At 40.3% G+C, this 24,418-nt stretch overlaps 1 protein-coding gene across 5 annotated transcripts in view; it reads right to left on the bottom strand.

Moving 5' to 3' along the window:
* Positions 1-24,418, bottom strand: part of COL16A1 (collagen type XVI alpha 1 chain) — a 3,146,845-nt gene that overhangs the window by 598,764 nt on the left and 2,523,663 nt on the right. For all 5 annotated transcript variants that reach the window (XM_044082765.1, XM_044082783.1, XM_044082773.1 and 2 more), the window contains one exon: positions 7,714-7,797. In XM_044082765.1, the coding sequence (XP_043938700.1) occupies positions 7,714-7,797 (84 nt within the window). The remainder of the gene's footprint in view (positions 1-7,713; positions 7,798-24,418) is intronic.

Here is a 24,418-nt window from a genome sequence, read left to right as displayed (position 1 = left end):
TATACATCTGTGTGCGTGTGTGTGTGTATAAATATATATATATATATATATATATATATATATATATATATATATATATATATATATATATATATATATATATATTTTTTTTTTTTTTTTCAGCACAGCCCAAGCAGAAATGCTCCAGATGCATGTTTTTGGAATGTGGCAGAAAACTCATATGTATACCGGGAGGAAATGCAGACTCTGCACAGAAGGCACCCCAGCCAAGAATCATACTGGAGAACCTTTTGATGTGAGTTGACAATATTAACCACTGCACCACTCCATCTCCCATGATCCATTTGGCCTGGTAGGTGGATGGGGGTATTGTCTAAAATGATCCAGCACAATAGATTCAGCTTCCAGCTGACATTCAGAATCATCAAACCCTAGAAAGATTCAACACTAAAGTGAAACTTCACCTATTTGCAGAAAATGCACGCAAGTGTAGGAGGGACACTGGGTAATGTACCTGTGTACTGCCCAGGTTGTACTAACAAGAATGCATGGCATGCTTTATCATCACATGCCAATGTTATTTTTTTTCATATTGTAACTGGCATGTAACAGTTCTTGTTTCAGTTGGCTAACTTGTGTAGTTAAGTGAAAACATTTATTAACTATCATATAATCGTGCATAAATAATTGTTCTGCATATGATCCATTGTAAGCCAAAATACACAGTAAACATAACCAATAATAGAGTAACAATGTCTCAAAATCCATGTTTGTCCATATTCTACAAAATTTGAAATTGCTTGAACAAGTAAAATATTCTGTTGTGGAGCTGGTGAAAATATGCTGCACAGAGTATCTTTAAAGACAGTCAACAGCTAAAAGGCAAATGTGCATACGCTGTAATTATGCTTTAATTACGCTGTAATTACAGTCAGGCAGTAAATCCATGCCGATACCAACATCCCATGCAAATTCGATAGACTACACAAAAGATACCTCTTTATCCACTCAAAATACACGGATAACCAGTTCAAACACCAAGAAACGTAAACAACAATACAACATCATTCACCGGGTCTATATCACGTAATCAAAATATGAAACAACTGACAACCATAAGACCAACACATGTGCATTGAACACTAGTAAAGATGAAACACCTAAAAGACACAATTCAAAATATCGAATTACCATAGTTGGCCAACATGAATGGAATTGCATTGCCTAATCATTTGCGATCAGCCTATCCATTATAGCTACTATCATAGATTCACTGATTGGGAAGACTCCCAAACAATAAAAACTCTTTGATGGTACCCTATGAAGGTGTTACATACTAAAGCCATCCAGTGCCTGAAGTTACAATGAATAATGCTTTATGAAGGTGTGAACAAATGTCCAACATGGACATATTTTTTAATCAAGCACTGGGAGCAACCATGTGCCTGATGGGATTGGCCTTCAACAACAGCATTTTACAAGGAAGTATTCTGCTAGCCAGTCACAAGAAACATAACAGTCAGCAGTTCATTTAGAAAGGGTTTGCTTAGCAACTGGCAGAATTTCTTCCTCTGGACTAAAGAGGACAAGCAACTGTTCCATCTTCTGGAATTCAGTTTAGTAATATTAAGTTGAAAATGAGGCAATGGTGCTCATCAAGGGTGTGAAGGGCTCTTTCTCTCATACTTGTCATGAAATTCATGTTCCAAGTAAGACAGAGCCCAGGAGAGGACAGAGATGCAGAGCCTCTTTAAGGAAGTTCTTAATAACTAGGTGCTGCATTTCATAGGTGCACAATGAGCAGAAATAGCTGAGCATGCAATAACTGGCATGGATGCCTGAGACAGGTCAGAAGCATTTGTATGCTGACTGATTGGGATGGCATTAGGTAAGTCTACACTCATCTGAAGAACATCTTCTACTTGGTAAAATATACCACATCACTTCCTGCACCCCATATAGACCAGCCAGTAGGATTAAGTGATTTAAATTAACAGCCATACCCCAAGGTGGAATCACTTATTGCATAGTCTAAGGGTTACATTTTCTCCTCCCCTGAACCTGATGGATGGCTCCACTGTTTTAATCCAAATAGCCCATTTGTTTCTTCAGGGAACAGAGGCAGGCATCCCCAGTCTAACCAAGAGTCCTACAACCAGTTTGTTCCTTCTCAGGATTCATATTTAGCTCACTTGTTCCCCACATGGTGAGAGTTAGGTGTTAGGGAGTAAATCAGTTTCAGGAATGAAAGAGTGGCCTACCCTCCTCCATGGAGCTCTCTGGCACCTACAGTAGCTGTTTTTTTAAACAAGAAACATCTTTATTAAATTGTCATGTATGACATAGGCAATCTTACATTCATATAAATAAGAATAAACCATAGCAACACAATCTCAGTTGTAAAATTATACATTACAAACCATGTCAACACAACTGTAGCTGCAAGCATTATACATCACTTATATCCAGTCATTGTCAGTCAGCCATTACATAGCTCACTCAATTCCTGCTCTCCTTCAAACCTAGTTCCTCCTCTACATGCATTGATCCCACACCCCATGTTTCCCTATGTAATTTGCTCCTACTCCGTTCTAAAGATCTCATTTCCATTGCTTTATCTTTACTATATTCACTACTTCTAGTAAAGTTGTTGGTTTACATTTGATTTCCATTTTCAAGTAAGTGCTTTTTTGATAGCCACCATAATTAGACTTGCCAAGGCCTTCCGATGTCCAGGCAGTTCTCATTCAGTATCCCAGCTCAGAATCATTTCCTTAGTTGCTCCAATTTGCTCTCTCATTATATCTGACAGAGCAGTCTGCAGGGAATCTTTAAAGTCTGCCAAATCACTACACTCCCAGAAAAAATATGTTCCCAATTATCTCTTTCTTCCCGATTACTCCTCCAACATTTGCTGTCTAACTGAGGAAAAATTCTTTGGAGTCTACTTGGAGTATAACAATACCTATATAAGCACTTCCAAGCAAAGGTCGTAAATCTTCTAGACTTTGTTGCATATTTTTGAGTCATACATATATCCCCCCATTGTCTCTTTGTGAATTGCTTATCCAGTCTCTTTTCCCAGTCTTTCCTAATGTCCTCTGATTGAGTTTTATTGTTACCATGCAATATTTTATATGCCGTATTAATTATTCCTTTCTTAACAGCAACTTCTGTTCTAGATTATTCTAAAAACTCTACCAATTTCAACACTGTCTTTCACCCCAGTGCTCCTTTCCAACTTGCCTGATCTCAGTCTCTTTAATCCTACTATGTCATGGTTCTGCAGCTACGTCACTAACAGACAGCAGTCTGTAAATGGCTACCTTTCTTCTCTCCCTTTCTCCCCATCAAGATGGGAGTTCCTCAAGGCTCCATTGTAGTTCCTTTACTATTTAACATCACCAACGGCCTCCACACTGCTGTCCTCGCTCTTGACTAATACAATATGCAGATGATTCCACAGTCATCTCCATTTGTGATAATCTCTCTGACCTTCACAGCTTAACCAAAACTCTTTCAACTATGTCGAAAATTGGCTTACCGATAAACTCATACTCACCTCCCCCAAACAAACAAGCTTCTCTTATTCCTCCCCAAATCCCTCACTCATCTTAAACCTACTTTTTCTATCACATCTCTAAACACCACTGCGATCGATGTTGAAACACATACCAAGCTCCTGAGTGCGAACATTGATGATCAACTCAAATTTGACCTTCACACCCATTATTGCATAAAAAAGACACACAAACACTTGGTTTGCTATACAGAAATAAAAAATAATTCATCACCAAAGACTCTAGACTCTCTCTAGCCTCTATCCACCTTCTTCCTAGTCTTGTTTAGGGCTCACAGATCTTAACTAACCTACAATCTTCACTAAAAACTAAACTCAAGTTCACCTATGACAAACTCGCAAGTTTCGCTGCTAACCAGCCCTACAGCTCCCTCCACTGCATCTCTCTCAAATCTCTGAACTTTCTAGAATTTCCCCATCAGCTCCTACTGCCTCAACCTCAACAAACCCACCTCCTGCCCTGGCAGTTCTTCCCTCTTCTCTCTTTATAGCCCTACTCGGACTCTTCAGAGCTCTGACCAACTCCACTTGGAAATCTACAAGCCCAAAAGAACAACTGGCCAACATTTATATAGCTAATCAATTGCCCTGTCCTGGAACAAACTTCTGATGTCCATCAGAACTATATTCAATGCCTATGAATTCAAAAAAGCTCTTGAAGAAAAGTTACTTAACTGATGGATCTACCACTGCCAAAAGCCAACCTAACTCTCTTCTCCAGTTACTCTTAGTCTCACCTTTCCATTACCCGTATCCACTCTGTTATACAACTCCCCTGGGATGCACCCCATCTCTTATTTACTTATCTCTGACCTTCTTTACCTGTTGTTCTAACTACTACAGTGACCGCCATTGTTTGTTTGCACTCTCTAACCCCACTGCCTCTTGATTTATCTAAACTGTATTGTATTGAAGAATTTTAGTTTGCATGTACAGCGACTTCTATATTTAGATTAACGATTGTCTTCAAAGATTTATATAGTCCTAATTATTATTATTTGTATATCTTCACTGTGTTCGGTTTTGGTGCTTTTTTCTCTGGCCCTCTGCTGAAAAAGGGCTCATGCTCAGTCGGACATACCCAGTCAACAAATATCAAAATGCAATAAATAAAAAATAAATATGTGTAAGGTGAGTTGGGGGGCAGGTTACATGCTGTAGAATATATATAACAGTGTTTGCAAGGACACGTGTAACAGGCTGAGGAATATTTGTAAGGGCGTTTGTAGGGGTACAGGGTACATGTTGAGAAGTATGAGCAGTGGATTATGTAGGGGGACAGACTACTATGTAAGGGTGTGTGTAGGGGTACAGGTTACACGTTGAGAAGTATGAGCAGTAGGTTATGTTGGGGGACAGACTACTGTGTAAGGGGGTGTGTAGGGGTACAGGGTACACAATGAGAAGTATGAGCAGGGGGTTATGTAGGGGAGAGACTACTGTGTAAGGGAGTGTGTAGGGGTACAGGTTACATGTTGAGATGTATGAGCAATGTGTTATGTAGGGGGACAGACTACTGTGTAAGGGGGTGTGTAGAGTTACAGAGTACACGTTGAGAAGTATGAACAGGGGGTTATGTAGGGGGACAGACTACTGTGTAAGGGGGTGTATAGGGGTACAGGTTACACGTTGAGAAGTATGAGCAGGGGGTTATGTAGGGGGACAGACTGCTGTGTAAGGGGGTGTGAAGGGGTACAGGTTACAAGTTGAGAAGTATGAGCAGGGGGTTATGTAGGGGGCAAACTACTGTGTAAGGAGGTGTGTAGGGGTACAGGTTACACATTGAGACGTATGAGCAGTGGGTTATGTAGTGGGACAGACTACTGTGTAAGGGGGTGTGTAGGAGTACAGGTTACACTTTGAGAAGTATGAGCAGTCAGTTATGTAGGGTGACAGACTACGTTGTAAGGGGGTGTGTAGGGGTACAGGTTACATGTTGAGAAGTATGAGCAGTTGGTTATGTAGGGGGACAGACTACTGTGTAAGGGGGTGTGTAGGGGTAAAGGTTACACGTTGAGAAGTATGAGCAGGGCTTATGCAGGGGGACAGACTACTGTGTAAGGGGCGTTGAGAAATATGAGCAGTGGGTTATGTAGGGGTACAGACTACTGTGTAAGGGAGTGTGTAGGGGTACAGGTTACACGTTGAGAAGTATGAGCAGGCGGTTATGTAGGGGACAGACTACTGTGTAAGGGAGTGTGTATGAGTACAGGTTACACATTGAGAAGTATGAGCAGTCGGTTATGTAGGGGGACAGACTACTGTGTAAGGGGATGTGTAGGGGTACAGGTTACATGTTGAGAAGTATGAGCAGGGGGCTATGTAGGGGGACAGACTACTGTGTAAGGGGGTATGTAGGGGTACAGGTTATATGTTGAGGAGCAGTGGGTTATGTAGGGGGACAGACTACTGTGTAAGGGGGTGTGTAGGGGTACAGGTTACACACTGAGAAGTATGAGGAGCAGTGGGTTATGTAGGGGGGCAGACTACTGTGTAAGGGGGTGTGTAGGGGGACAGACTACATGCTGTGGACTATGTGAACGGATGTTTATGGGGATATATCATATTCTCATGAGCTTATGTAAGTGTGTATAGGGGATTTTTACATGCTATGAAGTATATGGAAGGATGTGTATAGCGGATATATTACATGCTGAGGAATATCTGCAAAGTTATGATTAAAGGAAAGGGAATTTGCTGAGGAGTACATGTAACTATGTGAAGAGAGGGATAGGTTACATACTGAAGAAGGTTGGTGGCTGTTAATGCCGATGAGTAACCCTTTGAGCTGTACAGTGAACTACTTCCTATTTCCAGAGTACAGGGTTTGATTCTTCCCACCTTCATTTTCTTACTCTGTAATTCAGAGTAAGTCACTTAACCAGACATTGCTCCCAGACTGCCTCTGAAAAGGGAAACGTGTCCACTGGGCTTCCCTGGTCAACAAATAGGTGTAAAAAGAATGGGGACTAGCGACATATTATAGGAAGTGTCTTGGGATACTCACTAACTGCTATGAAATAGTTGAAATTGTTCGACTTGTGGATAGACTAAAATCTGAGGGGGTATACGGAGGGCAATTCTTGGAGATAACATTGCAGTTGAGAAATAGCTGGTGGGTAGGTGGGGCAGAATCCCTCAGAAGCCTGTCCAGTTTAATAAGTAGAATAAATGTGTCAAGCTAGTTAATGTCTTTTTTTATTAAATGTTGGAAAACTCTTAAAGATCTCAAATTTCCTGGTCCACATGAGTCTTTGCTTGGTGCTCTGATTTCTTCCCGTGTCCTACTGATGTGCCATGCATAAGCTGGTGATCCTCTCAGCTGCCAGTAGGTATAGGTGCTACGTGTGGGAAGTGTATACCCTATGATATAAAGGCATCCTATCTAGGATTAACTTTACTGTCTTGTACCCCAAAAGCAACAGGATGGGCTCTACCCCCTCCACAACCCTGAAATGGATTAAAAGGGAAATCCGCGAATGAATGCAGTCACTCTATAAATTTACTTCTTGTGTATTTATGATGTCAGTGTTGTTATGTTGGTAATCCTGTCAGTGTTTTGTTAGTAAATGAAGATTTCCTTTCAGTCATTAGCTGCTGACCACGGATCCTTTCAGTCGTTAGCTGCTGAGCACGGATAATTTCAGTCGTTAGCTGCTGAGCACGGATCCTTTCAGTCGTTAGCTGCTGACCACGGATCCTTTCAGTCATTAGCGGCTGACCACAGATCTATGTATAGCCTGTGGCTATTTCATTTTCCATTTGTTTCCTTTATTAGCGATAACAGCTGAGGTTGGGGCCACTCTCATGTTGTCCTGTGTTTGAACTCTTCTCACATTTACTATTAACCTATGTTTATATTTATGTTCACAGCCCTTCACTGCTAGTCCCTGTCATGCTCAGGTCCCTTCACTGCTGGCCTGTGATTGTCCATGTATGTTGTACTGTGATCGTGCTCACATCAGGGTCTCTTTGGTGATATGTTGCATGTTTTGACCTTATTATTATCTAACGGAAAATATGTAAGCAACATTCACTGCACTCACAAAAGCTAGGAATGGAATAAAATATGCATACTCTTTATTCACTGTTAAAGTTAGGAATATGATAAAAATATATACAATCACTGCTAATGCAGAGAACATGATAAAACATGCACAGCTGAGGCTTACCGGCTCTCCTTTCTCTCCTGGGACCCCAGGAATGCCAGGGTGACCAGGAACCCCAGGACAGGCTCGTTCTTGATTGTTTTCCACCTTAAATAACAACAAATACATGAGTTCCTCCTAACACAACAGCTGCATTAGTGTAACTAGTTAACTTATTCAGAACAGGTAAATACCCCTTTTTCTGTAAATAAGACACAGTATTCTCGCCATGCAACTAACAATTATACATTTCACTTAAACAGTGCAGTATATCCTGGACATTTAAACACTAAAATAAGTCACATTTATTTTTTTTAAGTTTAGGCAGTCAGTATTGCTGTGGGCTCATTGAAATCTAAGTACAGAAGACAAAGACATTATGAAATGCAAAATCTGCAATTTTTACTGATAATGAAACTTCTCCAATAACTTTATTATTGCACAGTAAAGCCCACTATTAATGACTCACTCATCAAAAAATATAATGCACTGTGTCTTCCAAAAATATATAATTTTCTGGCTACTCTCAGTGGCATCTTAGTACAACAGTTTGTTATTTATGAAAAAAAGATGCTTCACTGAAGATATCTTGAATTGTTATAGCAGCTCAGTTTACTATAAGTAATAACTAAATGACAGAGCACCAAACCAAATAACAGCTGACTTCACTATGGGAACGCATACCGAATTAACAGCTGACATCACTATGGGAACGTATACCAAATAACAGCTGACTTCACTATGGGAACGCATACCGAATAACAGCTGACATCACTATGGGAACGCATGCCGAATAACAGCTGACATCACTATGGGAATGCATACCGAATTAACAGCTGACATCACTATGGGAACGTATACCAAATAACAGCTGACTTCACTATGGGAACGCATACCGAATAACAGCTGACATCACTATGGGAACTCATACCAAATAACAGCTGACATCACTATGGGAACACATAACGAATAACAGCTGACATCACTATGGGAAGTTGGGAACGCATACCAAATAACAGCTGACATCACTATGGGAACTCATACCAAATAGCTGACATCACTATGGGAATGCATACCGAATAACAGCTGACATCACTATGGGAACGCATACAGAATAACAGCTGACATCACTATGGGAACGCATACAGAATAACAGCTGACATCACTATGGGAATGCATACCGAATAACAGCTGACATCACTATGGGAACGCATACAGAATAACAGCTGACATCACTATGGGAACGCATACAGAATAACAGCTGACATCACTATATGAACACATACCGAATAACAGCTGATATCACTATGGTAACGCATACACAAGTTTCCATTGCTGTTATTTACATTCCTTCTTCCTCCACTATGACAATTATTAAAAAATTATCTCCAAGAAACTTTCCCTAAAGCATCAATAAAAACACTGTTATACCAGAAGATCCTAATTTTAATGTACTAGGTCCAAATGCTAAATTATTTGATACAATGCTCTTACACATTAACGTTAAACAGTTAGTGTATCACCCTGCCAACCAACTTGGCAATCAGGCAATCATACAAGTTTTGACCTCTTTATCTCAGACATGCCTCACCATTGCAATAACATTACCATATATCTAACCCCCTCAGTGACTACTGTCCAGTACTTACTTCTTGGTATTTCAAATCAGTAAAGCCTATCCTCCCAAATAGTTATGGGCCATTCATTTTTGGGCTAGAAAGTGACAACTCTTGACCATCACCTTAGTGTCACTGAATGGTCATCAGTTTACCTTGTTAATGACCCAGCTATGGCCCTTTCTCTATTCACTCAGGTGATCTCTTCAGTAAAAAAGTACAGTTGTGTACACTTACCATAAATTTAGATGTTAGAGTGTATTCACTGTTGCAGTCATCACATTTGGGTTATCTGCTTGCAGTAGCCCTCAGTCGGCCTGATTAACAAAGTCTTGGGTCCTGCGTCGGTTACTGTCTCTTCTTCTGTGACGTCAGGTAGTCAGGGGTATAAAACATGCAGCCGACGCCATTACATCAGTTTTTCTTGCCTCAGATGTCAGGTGCCCCCTTAATGGAAAGCAATAAAACATATATATATATATATATATATATATATATATACATACATACATACATACATATATATATATATATATATATATATATATATATATATATATATATATACACACACACAAGGATATACCTCTAATAAAAAAGCAAATACACCAAAAAGCTTTTAAGCATAGTAAAGGAGAGTAGATATAAAGCCAAAAAAGTCAGGGGGTTGGAGGGAGGGTAACCAGGACTACAACAGTGAATACACTCGAACATCTACATTTAGGATGTGTACACAACTGTACTATGTTCTTCATGTTTCACTGTTGCAGTCATCACATTTGGGTAGATTACCAAAGCTAAGGATGGGAGGAGGAATTTAGATAGCATTAGGACCAGCTATAAGACCCTGCAAGACTGCAGTGGCAAAGCCAGCTCTGGATTTAGAGAAAATTGGTAAATGGTAATGCTTGGTGAAATTATGTACGGAACTCCAGCCAGGTAGCAGCTTCTAGGATGTCCCTGGTAAGGACACCTCTAAGAAAGGTTGTAGAGGTAGATGCAGCCCTGGTTGAATGGGATCTGATCCCCTGTGGGATAGGTTTTCCATGGTGCTTATAGCAGAAATTAATGCAATGGCCTATCCATTTAGAAATGGTTTGATTTGAAATAGCCTTTCCCTCTGCCCCTGCAGAAAATGCCACCAGCAGTTGTTCAGATTTCCTTTGAGGTTTAGTCCTGTCCAAGTAAAATCTAAGTTGTCTGTGCACCTCTAAGGAGTGCAGTATTTGTTCCCCTTTGTTCTGTGGATTAGGAAAGAAGGTTGCCAAATGAATGGAGTGATTGAGAGCCACACTGGATACCACCTTGGGCATAAAGGAGGGATTGGTTCTGAGGGACACCCTGTCTGCATGAAAGATAATGAAAGGCTCCACTACCATAAGGGCCTTCAATTCAGGTAACCTTCTTGCTGAAGTGATTGCTAAAAGAAAAGCTGTTTTCCAAGAAAGGAATTTTAAATCTGCACTAACAGCTGATCGAAAGGAGGAAGAGTGAGTTTCTCCAAAACAAAGTTAAGGTCCCAGGCTGGAGATGGGGCTCTCCTGGGTGGCCTTAAGTTTTTGGCCCCTCTGAGGAACTGCTTGAGCAGTGGATGAGAGAAGAGGGGAGGTTCTGTGTTATAATGAGCTGAAATGGCTGAGGTGTGAATTTTGATGGAGGAAAAAGAAAGGTCCTTGTGAAGCATCTCAGTTAAGTATTGTAGAATCTGAGGTAAGTTGGGTGCTGCTGTGCTCAACCTTGAGATTGGTTCCAGGCACAGAATCTTTTCCATTTTTCAGCATAAGATTTTCTAGTACTAGGCCTCCTTCCCTCTAAAATTATATCCATCACTAGTTTACTGTGGGATGGTAAAGGAGAGATTAGGTAATGAGACAGGTTGCTAGGTTCAGGGTTTGAAGCTGAGGGTGCAGAATCTGGTTTTACTGCTGAGACAACAGGGTAGGGGTCTGAGTCAGGTGCCATGGGGCGAACAGTGACACACTGTGCAAGAGGGGGAACCAGTGTTGGCGTGGCCAGTCTGGTGCAATCAATATCATCCTTGGTTTGTCCTGTTTGATCTTTAGTAGTACTTTGGAGAGGAGAGGAGAGACAGAGGAGGAAAGGCATAAACTGATAGTTTTTTTTTCCAGCTGAAGGACAGAGCATCCACTTTCTAAGCTTGTTTGTGGGGAGTCCTTCTGCAGAATTTGTATAATTGGTATTATTCTAGGGGGAGGAAAACAGGTCTATATCTGGGATCTCCCATTTGTTTGTCAACATGTTGAAAATCTTTGGTTCCAGTTTCCACTATTGTGGGTCCATGAGGTTTCTGCTTAGTCCATCTGTCAGTGTATTTAGTTTTCCTAGCAGGAATTGAACTTGTAGGTGCACTTGGTAGCTCAAGGCTGTGTTCCACAATGCCATGGCTAGTCTGCGGAGGGGGTAAGAATGGGTAGACCACTGCTTGTTTATATACCACATAATAGTGGTGTTGTCAGTCTTTATCATTAATTGTCCTGGAAGAATGTGGTCCTTGAAGGCTGTCAGGGCATTCTGTACAGCTAACATTTCTTTTTGACTGATATGCAGGTGCATTTGACTTGGGTTCCATTTGCCCTAAATGCACTTCCCTGCCAGGTGAGCCCCCCCCATGCATAGTCTGATGCATCTGTTGTTAGGGTTTGGGTGGCAGGGGATAGAGTGAATGGTAGTCCTTTGTTTTGGTGGCAGGCTTCTGCCCACCAAAGGAACTCTAGGTGTAGGCAAGGTATGATAGGAATCATTGCTTCTAGATCCTGAGAATGTTGACACCATAGGCTTTTTAGATACCGTTGTAGTTTCCTCATATGCAGTCTTGCATATGGAATTAGAAGAATGCAGGAGGCCATGAACCCCAAGGCCTGCAGAATTTGCCTTGCAGATAGCAGGGTTTTTGTGGCCACTAGTTTGAAGTAGGTTGTCAAATGAATTTGTTTCTCTGGCATAAGAAAAGCTATCTGGGAGGTTGTATTCAAGCTTGCTCCCAGGAATATAATTTGTTGACAGGGTACCAGGTGTGATTTTTTTCATTTATGGTGTACCCCAGACAAATTAGCACCCTTTGTACAAAGGCCAGATGATTCAAAAGTATGTCCTGGCTTTCTTCCTGAATTAGACAATCGTCCAGGTATGGGTATACTTGAATATTTCCTAGCCTGCAAAATGCAATGACTGGAGCTAGGCACTTTGTGAATACCCTGGGTGCAGTAGATAAGCCAAAGGGCAGTGCAGATAACTGAGAGTGCATGCAGCCTGCTTTAAAGCATAAGTATCTTCTGCAAGATTCCCTGATTATGATGTACAGGTATGCTTCCTTTAAATCGAGTGTTGCCAACCAGGCATCTTTGCCTAGCATAGGAAGCAACTGGTGAAGAGTCAGCATTTTGAATTTTGGAATCACCAAAAAGATGTTTAGAGTAGACAGGTCCAGGATAGGACATCAAAAATTGTCTTTTCTGGGTACCAGGAAAAGTCTTGAGTAAAAATCTTGTTCCTTTTCCTCTTCTGGTACAGTTTGAATAGCTTTTATACTTAAGAGAGAGTACTTGCCTTTGAGCCTCTGCCCACTGATTTAGGGGTAAATCTGGCCAACCGTTTGGGGTTGGTAAAGTGTGGAAATGGAATCTGTATCCATGGGACACTATATTTAAAACCCATTTGTCCTGGGTAATGAGTCCCCAGTTTTTTGCATGTAGAGCAATCTTTCCCCCCAAAGGGGCAGTCAGTTGAGAAGTGCTTGGAAGTTTTAAAGTTAAGTCATTGAGACAGTTTACCATAGGGGGAGTATTACTACTCCCAGATTTGGAAGTGGGGCCCCCCCACTACTTAGTCCTGTGCGTACCCTGGGACTGAAGCCTGGGTGTTCTTCTGGATCTGGGTTTGGACTGAGAAGGCCTGGAAGAGGCAGGAAAGGACCAGTTCTTAGAAGGCCAATGTCTACTAAATCTTGGAGGTTGTACTTGTAAGAAATCCTTAACAGTTTGCATAGATTTAGCTTTTTCCTCCATCTTTTTACGACCTTCTTCTGCCTTATTGCCAAACAGGCAGACTTGATTTAAGGGAGCATCCAGTAATTTAGCTTTAATATGATCTGGCAAGGATTGCTCCTTAAGCCAAGAATGCCTTCTAAGCACAGACCCAGTGACAGCTGCCCTGCAAGATGCCTCAAGTGAATCAAAACCACACTGCAAAGTATGTTTTCCAACTTGTTCAGCAGAATGCAGTAAATCCTGTAAATCCTTATTTTCAGCACAATCAGGAATCAACATAATTGAACCTAAAGATAAAATAAGGGAATTTATAACCACAAATATGAATAAAAAACTTAATAAACAACAGATTAAACTATTGGATAAAAGTATTTCATATACAGAGGTTGTTACACAAATAAACAAGCTTAAATCAAACAAAGCACCAGGTAATGATGGTATTATACCAGAGATATATAAAATCCTTTCTAAAAGTACATACTCATTAATACATAAGGTTTTTATTTTGGCCCAAAATGAATTAATAACCCCCCCATCTTGGCAATATACATTTATTTCGCCAATCTTGAAACCTAATAAAGATCCAACTAGATGTACTTCATATCGACCCATCTCATTACTTAATGTTGATTATAAAATGTTTATGAGTATTTTTGCTGATAGACTGAAAACAATCATCCCTGGCATTATAGATATAGATCAGACAGGCTTCATTGTAAATAGAAATACTTTTGATAATATAAGGAGAACTCTAACATTAATTGATTTTGCAAATAGGAAAAAGAAAGATTTAACTCTTATTAGTCTTGATATAAGCTCAGCATTTGATTCAGTAAGTTGGGACTACCTACCTGTTTACCTTACTGAAGTGCACAAACTTCTCAGAAACATTTGTAAATCTAATTGAACATTTATACAAAGGAACATTGGCTTATATTAAGATAGGAACATATGTCTCACAAAAAATACCACTTTTTAAAGGTACAAAACAAGGGTGTCCACTTTCTCCACTATTATTCACATTAATAATGGAGCCTTGGGCTAATTTGATCAGAAACAGTACTGACATAGAGGGATTTGAAATAAATGAAAATACAACATCTAAAATTCAACTCTTTGCAGATGATGTTCTAATCACATCAACAGGATCTAATTCTTCTATGCAGTCTCTGTTTGATAAAATGATAAATTTTAAAAGTATTTCTGGTTTAATATTCAGTGAAGAAAAAACTAAAATACTACCTATATATACACGAAAAAATGTTCTCATTAATGATTTTACTAAATATGTACCCAATTCAGGTCAGATAACTTATTTAGGTATAATATTATCTAAAGATATCAAATCTATTATACATAATAATTATAATACCTGTCTTCTTAATATACAAAATCTCTTTAATACCTGGAATAATATGTTTTTTACTATGGAAGAGACTTACAATTATTAAAATGATAATATTCCCCAAGATATTATACTTAATACAATCAATAATACTTCCACCTACAAGAATAATTATCAATAAATTGAATACACTAATGTTAAATTTCCTATGGGCACCTAATAGACCTAGGATTGCTTTAAAGAAACATACTAATAGTTGGTCTCAAGGGGGTATTTCTTTTCCAGACTTCAATTTATATACTATCTCTTCTATTATAAAAGTTATTACTTTATTAATAGATCGGTCATATATTGCAAAATGGAAAGATTACTGGGAGATAATTAGTATTCACTTCATGAAAATCTCCTTAACACATAAAAATATGATTGTAAATAACTCCATGTTATGGTTACTAAAAGAATTTTGTACTTCACCTATTACACCTAAACATATGGTTTGTTACCCATTAAATATTATTATTAGTTATCGTAACTTTATATTCATGTATCCTAAATATAAAGAATGGAATTTTATTATATTCCCTATAATGTATACTCGGGGTATGCTTTTGTCATCCACTTCTGAAGGAACTCATTTAACTACAGATAATGATCTAACGTACTGGTATCAGTTGATATCTGATAATAAAGTTAAAAATTTAGATTTCTTAAAACAAGAATTTGATCTAAGAGAAACTTGCTGGTTAGAGGTTCAGACCTTTAGACAACATCTCATGGATAAAATAGATCTAATGTCTATAACAGTTAAAGAATCTGTTCCAACATTGATTGATTACTTGATATTAAATTTACAACATAAAGTTTCTGATAATTTTATGTATGTTTGAAAGCTTACCTTTATCAGACAAGAAACTTTTTACAGTGTAGATACCTACTGGAATTATTTCATTTCCATTAATGGTGATTCACCAAGTCAACAAGATAAACAATATATATTGGAATCTGCTTATAAAACTACGTCCTCCATTGTCTGGAGACTTTTTACATGGAAATTTTTGCATAGATCCTTTTATACACCTTTGATGATGAATAAAATAAATAATAAAGATAATCTATGTAAAAGATGTAATGTAGAAATCAATGCAGACTGGGCTCATATGTTTTATGACTGTATAAAATTGAAAGAATATTGGAAGTCAATTAATGAATTTTTGCAGGCTCTTTTTACAGATAATTTTATTATTTCTAAATCTCTTATATTATTCAACACACCTGTACCTCAAAGTGTTAAAAAGGTTAAGCTTCCCTTGTTATGGTCTATCCTAGCAGTGGCTAGAAAAATAATAACCAGAAATTGAATTTCAGATACACCTCCTTTGTTTAATGAATTTAAAAATGTTATGAATATAGTGTGCCATATGGAACTGAATACAATCAAGTTAAGAACTACTAGAAAAACGTCTTATTATATTGTATGGGATAATTTACAAAACTTGTTAAACAAATCTTAACTTCAAATAACATGGTATTTTAGTTTAATTAATTGATCTGATTGTAGTGGATGTCTTTGTAAATACTTTGGTTGTTTTGTTGAATGTTATAATCATATCTATTTTAATTACTTGTATAAAATTGTTATGATATTTTCTTGTATGTTAAAAACAATAAACTTGTTTTAAAAAAAAAGGAATCAACATAATTTTCTGTTTAAGCAATCCAATAATATGCTGCTGATACTTTAACATATGAAACTGGCAGTTTAAGGCCCTAATATCCAAGGTTGCAGAAATGTATACCTTCTTACCCCATCTATCCAGTGCCCTGGAGTCTCTATCAGAAGGGGGTAGGATTTTTAGCAGTAGCAGCTTTAATGCCCTTGGTTTCCTGTGAAATGGTCTCAGGATCCACAGTAGGATTTTTGAAAAGGAACTTGTGAGAGTCGTGAACCCTGTAATATCTATCAGGTTTTCTGGGAGCAGGAGGTAAAGAGTCAGGGGCCAAGCTAGATTCCGAAAAGGCATCATCAACAATGTCAAGTACAGGAGGGATAGCTAAAGGCCTGTTCTGGGGCAGGAGTAAGAAATCCCTAAGCATCTTTTTAGAATCAGGGAATTCCTGACTTTCCCAATGGAAATGCTCCCTAAGAGTATGCAAGGTTTCACCAAAAGAGAACTCCTCGGAGGGGGGCAGAGGGAATAGAGTCCTCAGCATCAGAATCCTCATAGGTAGATATAGGTAAATCCTGGTCATCAGAGGAAACAGAAATTTCAGAATCCTGGTCAGAGGTATCATAAGCAAACTCAGTCCTAGGTCTCTTAGAGGGGGAAGGTTGGCTTCCCCTGATTAAAGTAATAAGGTCTTCAGCCATTCTTATAATTTATCGTTTAGGCATAGAGGCCTGACCATGCAGTCCGGGCATCAGTTTTCTAGGCATGGTTTGAGTTTCAGGCCTTGAAGAAGAAGACGGCATTGGTTTAATATGCAAGTCAGTAGGCCTGAATACACCCTCAGAAGCCAGTGCCTGCACAGCAGCTCCGGACCCATCCAAGGTGGAGACATCCGCAGGTTCCACAGATGAAGCATCTCGCAGCATACCAGATTCTGAATGGGTCTCAGTAGAGGCCTGCGAATCTGAAGTAGCGGGTATCAGGGCCTGCAAAAGCACCTCACTGAGTACCCAGGAACTGGTGACTGGCTTAGGAGAAGCATTGTTGGCAGCTTTGGACCTAGGCGGCCTGTCTCTGTCTTTATCTTTGCATTTTCTTGGAATGTCGGTAGTCGGATGGCTTACCGAAGACATACCTGGATAATTAAACCAAGCACCAAAATATGTAGAAGCGAAAATATACCGATGACGGATAGTTCATGGTTTAAATAAGGCACAAAACTGACAGCAAGGTACGTCGTGGTCAGGGCCTAAGCAAGGAATACAGTACGAATGAAAATCTTTATGAGGTATTTGCTTTCCACAAGAAATGCAATTATTTACTTTTACCGACATCGGTTTAGAGCAAGAAAAAGTTTCCCCAATGGGGTACTTAGCTTTTAGTTGAAGACTTTGTTTCTGAAACTCGAAAACAAAAATTTCAGGAGTCGGCCGACCGGCTCTTGTGAACTGCTTCTGCTTCGGGCACTGCACAGCAAACAAGACTGATGTAATGGCGTTGACTGCATGTTTTATACCCCTGACTACCTGACATCACGGAAGAAGAGACAGCAACCAATGCAGGATCCAAGACTTTGTTAATCAGGCCTATTGAGAGCTACTGCAAGCAGATAACCCAAACGTGATGACTGCAACAGTGAAGAACATGAAGAACATCTCCTTATTCCATTTGTACATAGAAGATTTAGGGGACAGGTATACCCATGACTATCAGTGGACATTAAGAACTTATGAATAGCCTACCTGTCCTTGAGGAAAGTGACCTCAGCACAAGAAGCTGTAGTAATTGGTCATTTTGGACCATTTCTAGCTCTTTTGAAGTTCCCTGGTTAAAATCTGCCTCTGGCATTTTTTTGAAGCCATATTGCTCAGACACAGCTCCACGTGGTCCTGTTGAGTCTTCCTGGCTACAGAGAACTGATAAAAAGCGACTGCTTTCCTGATTAAGTATCCTGCTGTTTTTTATATTTGTTTTACCTTCTACTGCTTACCTAGAGCAAGCTTTAACTGTTTTCATAGTTATTTACTGCATTTTTTATTATCTGCACTTAAAAGTACATTTTAGTCGAAATTAGTCTAATTCAAGTCGAAAAGTGTTTGTTTGCTGTTTAATTTAATTGTTTGGCTGCCCACTAAAAAGTGTGCTAGCCTGTACTACTGACTTATTGCCTTTTTCTGCATTTAGCTTGGAGTTGCCATTAGAGCACCATCGGGCAGCGCCGGTTAAACAAGGTTAAAGTATTTCTGGCTCCGTAAAGTCTGCTCTTCATTTTTTCCCTTAGAACTGCTCTACTTGTAATCTAAACAGTCTATTCTCTATCTGTAAAGCTCAGCACTTGCTCCTAAAGCATTTTTTAGTCAGGTAAAGCACTTCTATATTATACAAAGTACTTCACTAGCTTAAAACCCCCTTGAGTACCCACTTCCCTATAGGTCCTTTCTGACTCAGTTACACAGCAAACCTTTTCATTTCTTCTAGCATGTCAAAGGGTCAGTTGCTAGCATCCTCTCCTGCTCAGCTGGTGAATCTGGGAATATTGAGGCAATGTTACAATTGCCTCATGTACACAGACAACCCTCTCCTCCTCTCACAAAACACAAATACATGCGAGAGATGCAACTATATAGCCAAACTGGAGGCTGAGCTCTCTCAACTCAGGACTGGCAAAACCAGACAGGAGGAGAAGGTAACCACACACACCATAAACCCAGTCTCACATAGAACTATCACAACTACAAATCAAACACATAAACACACAAAGACATACTCGAGGCACTGATCAAAAATCTACCAAAACAGCAGAGGCCTCCAAAGCAGACACCAAACAACTGCCACCTCATGACATAACACAAGCAACACATAGATCACAAAGTCAGTGTGCAAATCAGTCACAGCCCTTAAGGCCAAACACAATGCCAGACACACTTGTCATAGGTGACTCCATAGTCAGACACACTGACGTCCCACTCACCAGACTGAACAAGGAGAGGGTCACAGTAAGCTGCCTGTCGGGCACTAGAATCCACCACATAACACAAGCACTCAGGTCACTCCACAGCAAGTACAAGTATGACTCAATCATTGTCCATGCTGGTGTGAATGACCTGAGACGTACCTCCCTGGACTACATGAAAAGAGACATAGAGGAGCTCTCAGATTATGTAGCCCAGGCTGGTATGACCCTGACCCTGAGCAGTATCCTACCTTCACCAAGAATGATGCCACAATACAGAGACAAAATGATCAGTTTTAATAATTGGCTTAATTTCTGGTGTCATTCTAAGGGGATCCAATGTCTGTCTGCCTGGAATGACATGCTTGACAAGCCACGCTGCTTCACAAGGGACGGCTTGCACCTGTCACCCCTGGGTTTCCGGATATTGGCAAAGGCTCTTGCCACCCCCACAGTGCCTTTTTTAGATAAGGCTCAAATTCTAAACCTACCACCCTAGAAAACAAAAATGAAAAAAAAAACTAAGGGTAATGCTGCTCAATGCCAGAAGTCTAAATCTCAAGATGCACGCCCTCGAAGCCCTCCTTAGTATGGAGAACATCGATGTCTGTGCTGTGACTGAAACCTGGTTCAAGGCTCCTGAGAGCACCCTGGCACTATCAGGTTTTACCTCATATCATGCATTCCGGCCCCAAAACCCAGACCGTACCACAAAAGGAGGGGGTGTATCCATATTCATCAAGGATACCCACACCTCCAGGCTGGTGGCAACTCACAAAGCATCAGAGACCATTCAGGTGCAATTAACCATAGGCAAAACTGCTCTACAGTTTGTAGCATGTTACAGGCCACCCTCTCAAACTCAGGAACCACACACAGCCTTCCTGAAGACACTGGAGAGTATAAATGTCTCTCCAAACACCATCATATTGGGTGACTTCAACTACCCAAACATAGACTGGGAACATTACTCAAGCCCCAATACCCTAGCCCAAAGGTTCCTGGAGTTCATAAACTCAAATGCTATGGAACAACTTGTCACCATTCCCACAAGATGAGAAAATATACTAGACCTAATCATCACAAACATGGGGACAAAATGCTCCACACTGGAAGTATATCCCTCATTGGTGAGATCAGACCATAAACTAATCTCACTGGAGATCCACATCCTGCCCCCACCCCCAACAAAAAAGACCACAGTGAAGAACTTCTCAAAAGCCAACTTCACACTTCTTAAGACTGGTGTGGTATCCTTCAAGGCCCCTGAGCCATTGGAAACCACAACCCACGCTGCTGAATCCCTTACAAATGCTTTCTACGAGCACCTCCAGGATTGCATGGATCAAGCAATCCCAAATAAAATCAAGACCCTTTCCACCAAAGGCAAGCGCCCGATCTGGTGGACCCCAGCCATAGACAAACTTTACAACAAGAGGAGAAAGCTACTACAAGATAGAGCAAAATCCCTAAAAGGGAAGACATCTCTGATCAATACTAGTAAAAAACTACGATCACTCATAAAATCATCCAAGGCCAACTTTGAGAGAAAAATCGCCAAGGACTCAAAAGACAATCATAAGGCCTTCTTTAGCTATGTTAGAAATCTGTGTGGAAACTCCCAGATATGCTCAGAATTAGTCCAAAATGATACAAAAATCACTGAACCCACAGACATTGCAAACATACTAGCAGACAGGTTCTGTGCAAATTTCTCCCCTCCCTCCCCCCCAAAAGGAGAAATATCTATCCCAGCAGAGTGTAGCCTCCCAATCATCTCAAATGCCCAGGTGAGAGCTGCTCTCTCTAAAGCTAAAAACATAGCATCAATGGAACTGGATGGTGTCCCCGGCTGTGTGCTACACGAACTCAATGAGGAACTAAACCCACACATAAGGCTGCTGTTTAATCTTAGCCTTACCACAGGATACGTACCCAAAGAGTGGCGTATGGCAACTGTGGTCCCACTCCACAAAGGTGGTGCTTCTATGGACCCTGGTAATTACCGCCCCATAAGCTTAACAAGCCTGGTCTGCAAAACTATGAAGAGGATCATAATGGAACTCATAAAAAAAGACATAGGGGACCTACAGACATTGGATCCTACCCAATTCAGCTTTGTCAAGGGCAGAAAGTTTGTGGTCTTTACTTTGTACTTGCTGTTATTAAACCTGGTGTGGAGAGGAGCCTGTTGTCAATTCATTTAATTCATGCCTCTTGAACTTGGTCGAGTTTTTTGAAACAGTCACCAAGGCCATTGATGAGGGTAAGGCAGTTCACACAGCCTACCTTGACCTTGCAAAAGCTTTCTACACAATACCCCACTCGGGTATCATAGAAAAGCTCACCAGCTTAAATGTAAACCCATATGTCACAAGATGGGTTGCAAACTGGCTCAAGTACAGAACCCACAGGGTTAGAGTTGCTGGTGCCATGTCAGACTCCAAGCCGGTCACAAGCGGTGTCCCACAGGGCTCAGTCCTGGGCCCCCTCTTGTTCGGCATCTACTTTTCAGAAGTGCAGGCAAACATAGGAGGATTGTGGCTGACAAAGTTTGCAGATGACTGCAAACTGGGCGCCATAGTTGAAAATCCATCAGACACAGATATCCTTCAGAGAGGTCTCATAGAAACGGATAACTGGTGCCAGAGCCATGGCCTTAAGCTAAACGCCAAAAATGTATAGTCATACCCTTTGGTAAAAACAAGGTAACCTCAAGTTACCACATAGGTGGCAATCCATTAAGCACAGAAGAGGTTATCAGGGACCTGGGGACCCAAGTTGACAGTAACCTTTCTTTTGACACTTACATTGCCAAAGTGGTTAGGAGGACCTTCTACATTGCCCACCTGATTATGAAGGGATTCACATCCAGATCAAGGGAGGTCATTGTTCCCCTGTACTCTTCACTTATCAGACCAATGATTGAGTACAATGCCCCATTCGAATGTATCTTACCCGACACCTGCAGCAATTGGAAAGACCCCAAAAGTTCCTCACCAAAAGGATAAAGGGGCTCAAAAATATGCCATATGCTGCCCGACTGAAGAAACTCCAGCTCTATTCAGTCACATACCGTCTGCTCAGAGGTGACCTGTGCCTGACATACAAGGCCATGTCCAACCCGGAATTAATGGACATGCTCCATCTCAAAAAATCCAAATCCACCAGAGCCACAAGAGCAAGAGACTTAAACCTCAACACGGATATAAATAGGATGTGCTGGAGGGACAGATTCATCACTCAGAGACTCCCTATGCTGTGGGACAGAATCCCGGTCCATGTGAGACAGAGCACCTTGCTGGCTCTGTTCAAGAGGAATCTTGACCAGTGGATGGGAGATCGTAGGTTTACCCCGGGGATCATCTCTGTATCACTGCTGGACAGAGGCACGGCAAACTAATGGGTATAGTATTCTTCAACCTAAGGGGTGGTGAAAGCCACACAACTCTGGCTAGGCTTATAAATGCCCTAGGGCAGATAGCCTAGTATGAACCTATGAACCTATGAAACAGAGGAACAATGCTTATACTACCTGGAAGTAAAGCCCATGCAATGACCATTTATGCCAAATATATTTGTCTCTTAGAAAGCAACCAGAATAGTGCCAAATCACTCTGCATGTGTAATAAAAAAATCCATTACTACCAGCAACCCCAAACAGTAATGGAAGGAAATTAAACAACTTACTGGACAAACCACAAATACTAACCACCTGTTTATGATTTGTCTGTCATACTCTAGCAGTAATCTGGCCAAAGAATATAAATACTTTCTCATATCTTCCATCAAGGACATTAGTAACTTATTTACTGTCACCAATAACATCACAGTTTCATCAGACAACAGTCAATATCCTGAACTTTTCAATTAGCTGAATATGCAGCACCTTCCACTTTGGTTCAGTCTCTGTAAAAGAAACTAATAATCATCTAAAAGGACCACTCTTCTTCCAAATGCCCACTGCTCCAAACTACCCTCCGTGGAGGCCAGTAGGCAAAATTACCAGACCTCTCACTTACATTTACAATATGTTGTTCACCAAAGAGATATTACATCCAGCCCTAAAATATTCTATAATCATCTCAGTAACAAAAGGTACTGTCTCACAAAAACATTTAAGGGCTTTTGATCTATCACCACCCTGTATTCTTTCTAAAGTCTTTGAACAATTATTTCACTGTTATGTGAACACATACACATTGGGGTGGGCAAGCCCCCCTACATAGTTTAGGTAAATATTGCTTTCTGCAAAGATATTAAGTTATTCACTGTAGTTATAAATATCCATGTGTATGGTTTAAAATGTATAAAGTATGTGGGGGGCTGTGCCCCCCCCCCAACTATACATACTAACTCCAGGATCACACTACCGTGGGGAAAAGGGCATATATCTTTTACTTTAAAGTGTCAGTGTTATGAGTTTCAGTCAAATGAGTTTTCAGTCTTTTGAACTGTCAGTGCTTTGGTCTCAGTCAAATGAATTTCAGTCAAATTAAATTTATGTCATATGAAGTAGACCCATATATATGGGTCTACTTCATAAGATCAACAGACCATTTGATCGAAACCCATCTGGTCGACAGGTCATTTGGTCGACAACCAGTATTCAAGGCACTACCAGGAATTTGCCCCCTCCCCAATGTTGTGCGACCCTGGAGATGATATATATAGTTGGGGGGGGGCACAGCCCCACCTATGTTTGTTTAAAATGTGTAGTTGTTCTTGCATTTTCATGCTTTTAAATGAAAATAGGTAGAGGGCTTCACCCCCCCCCATCTCCCTAACTATATATAACAACTCCAGGGTCGGACAACATTGGGGAGGGGGGCAAATCCCTGTTAAGTGCCTTGAATACTGGTTGTCGACCAAATGAGCTGTCGACCAAATGAATTTCGATCAAATGGTCTGTCGATCGAATGAAGTAGACCCATATATATATATATATATATATATATATATATATATAAAGTTATTTTTAAAATGTTTCAGCTCCCCAGCACAGTACCAAATAGACTGTCAGAATGTTTTCTCATGTGTGTTGCAATATACTGTACATATTATAGTTTTCTATAAATTGTACTTAAAAAATGTTTTTCTGGTGCATTTCTCTTGTGAACTTTTTCACACAGTACTTTAAC

This window comes from Protopterus annectens, chromosome 1.part1 (genome assembly GCF_019279795.1).
Source record: "Protopterus annectens isolate FY-2018-M chromosome 1.part1, PAN1.0, whole genome shotgun sequence".
Classification (NCBI taxonomy): Eukaryota; Metazoa; Chordata; order Ceratodontiformes; family Protopteridae; genus Protopterus; species Protopterus annectens.
The sequence above is the reverse complement of the archived record's forward strand: the minus strand, read 5'-3'. Positions and strand labels throughout refer to the sequence as shown.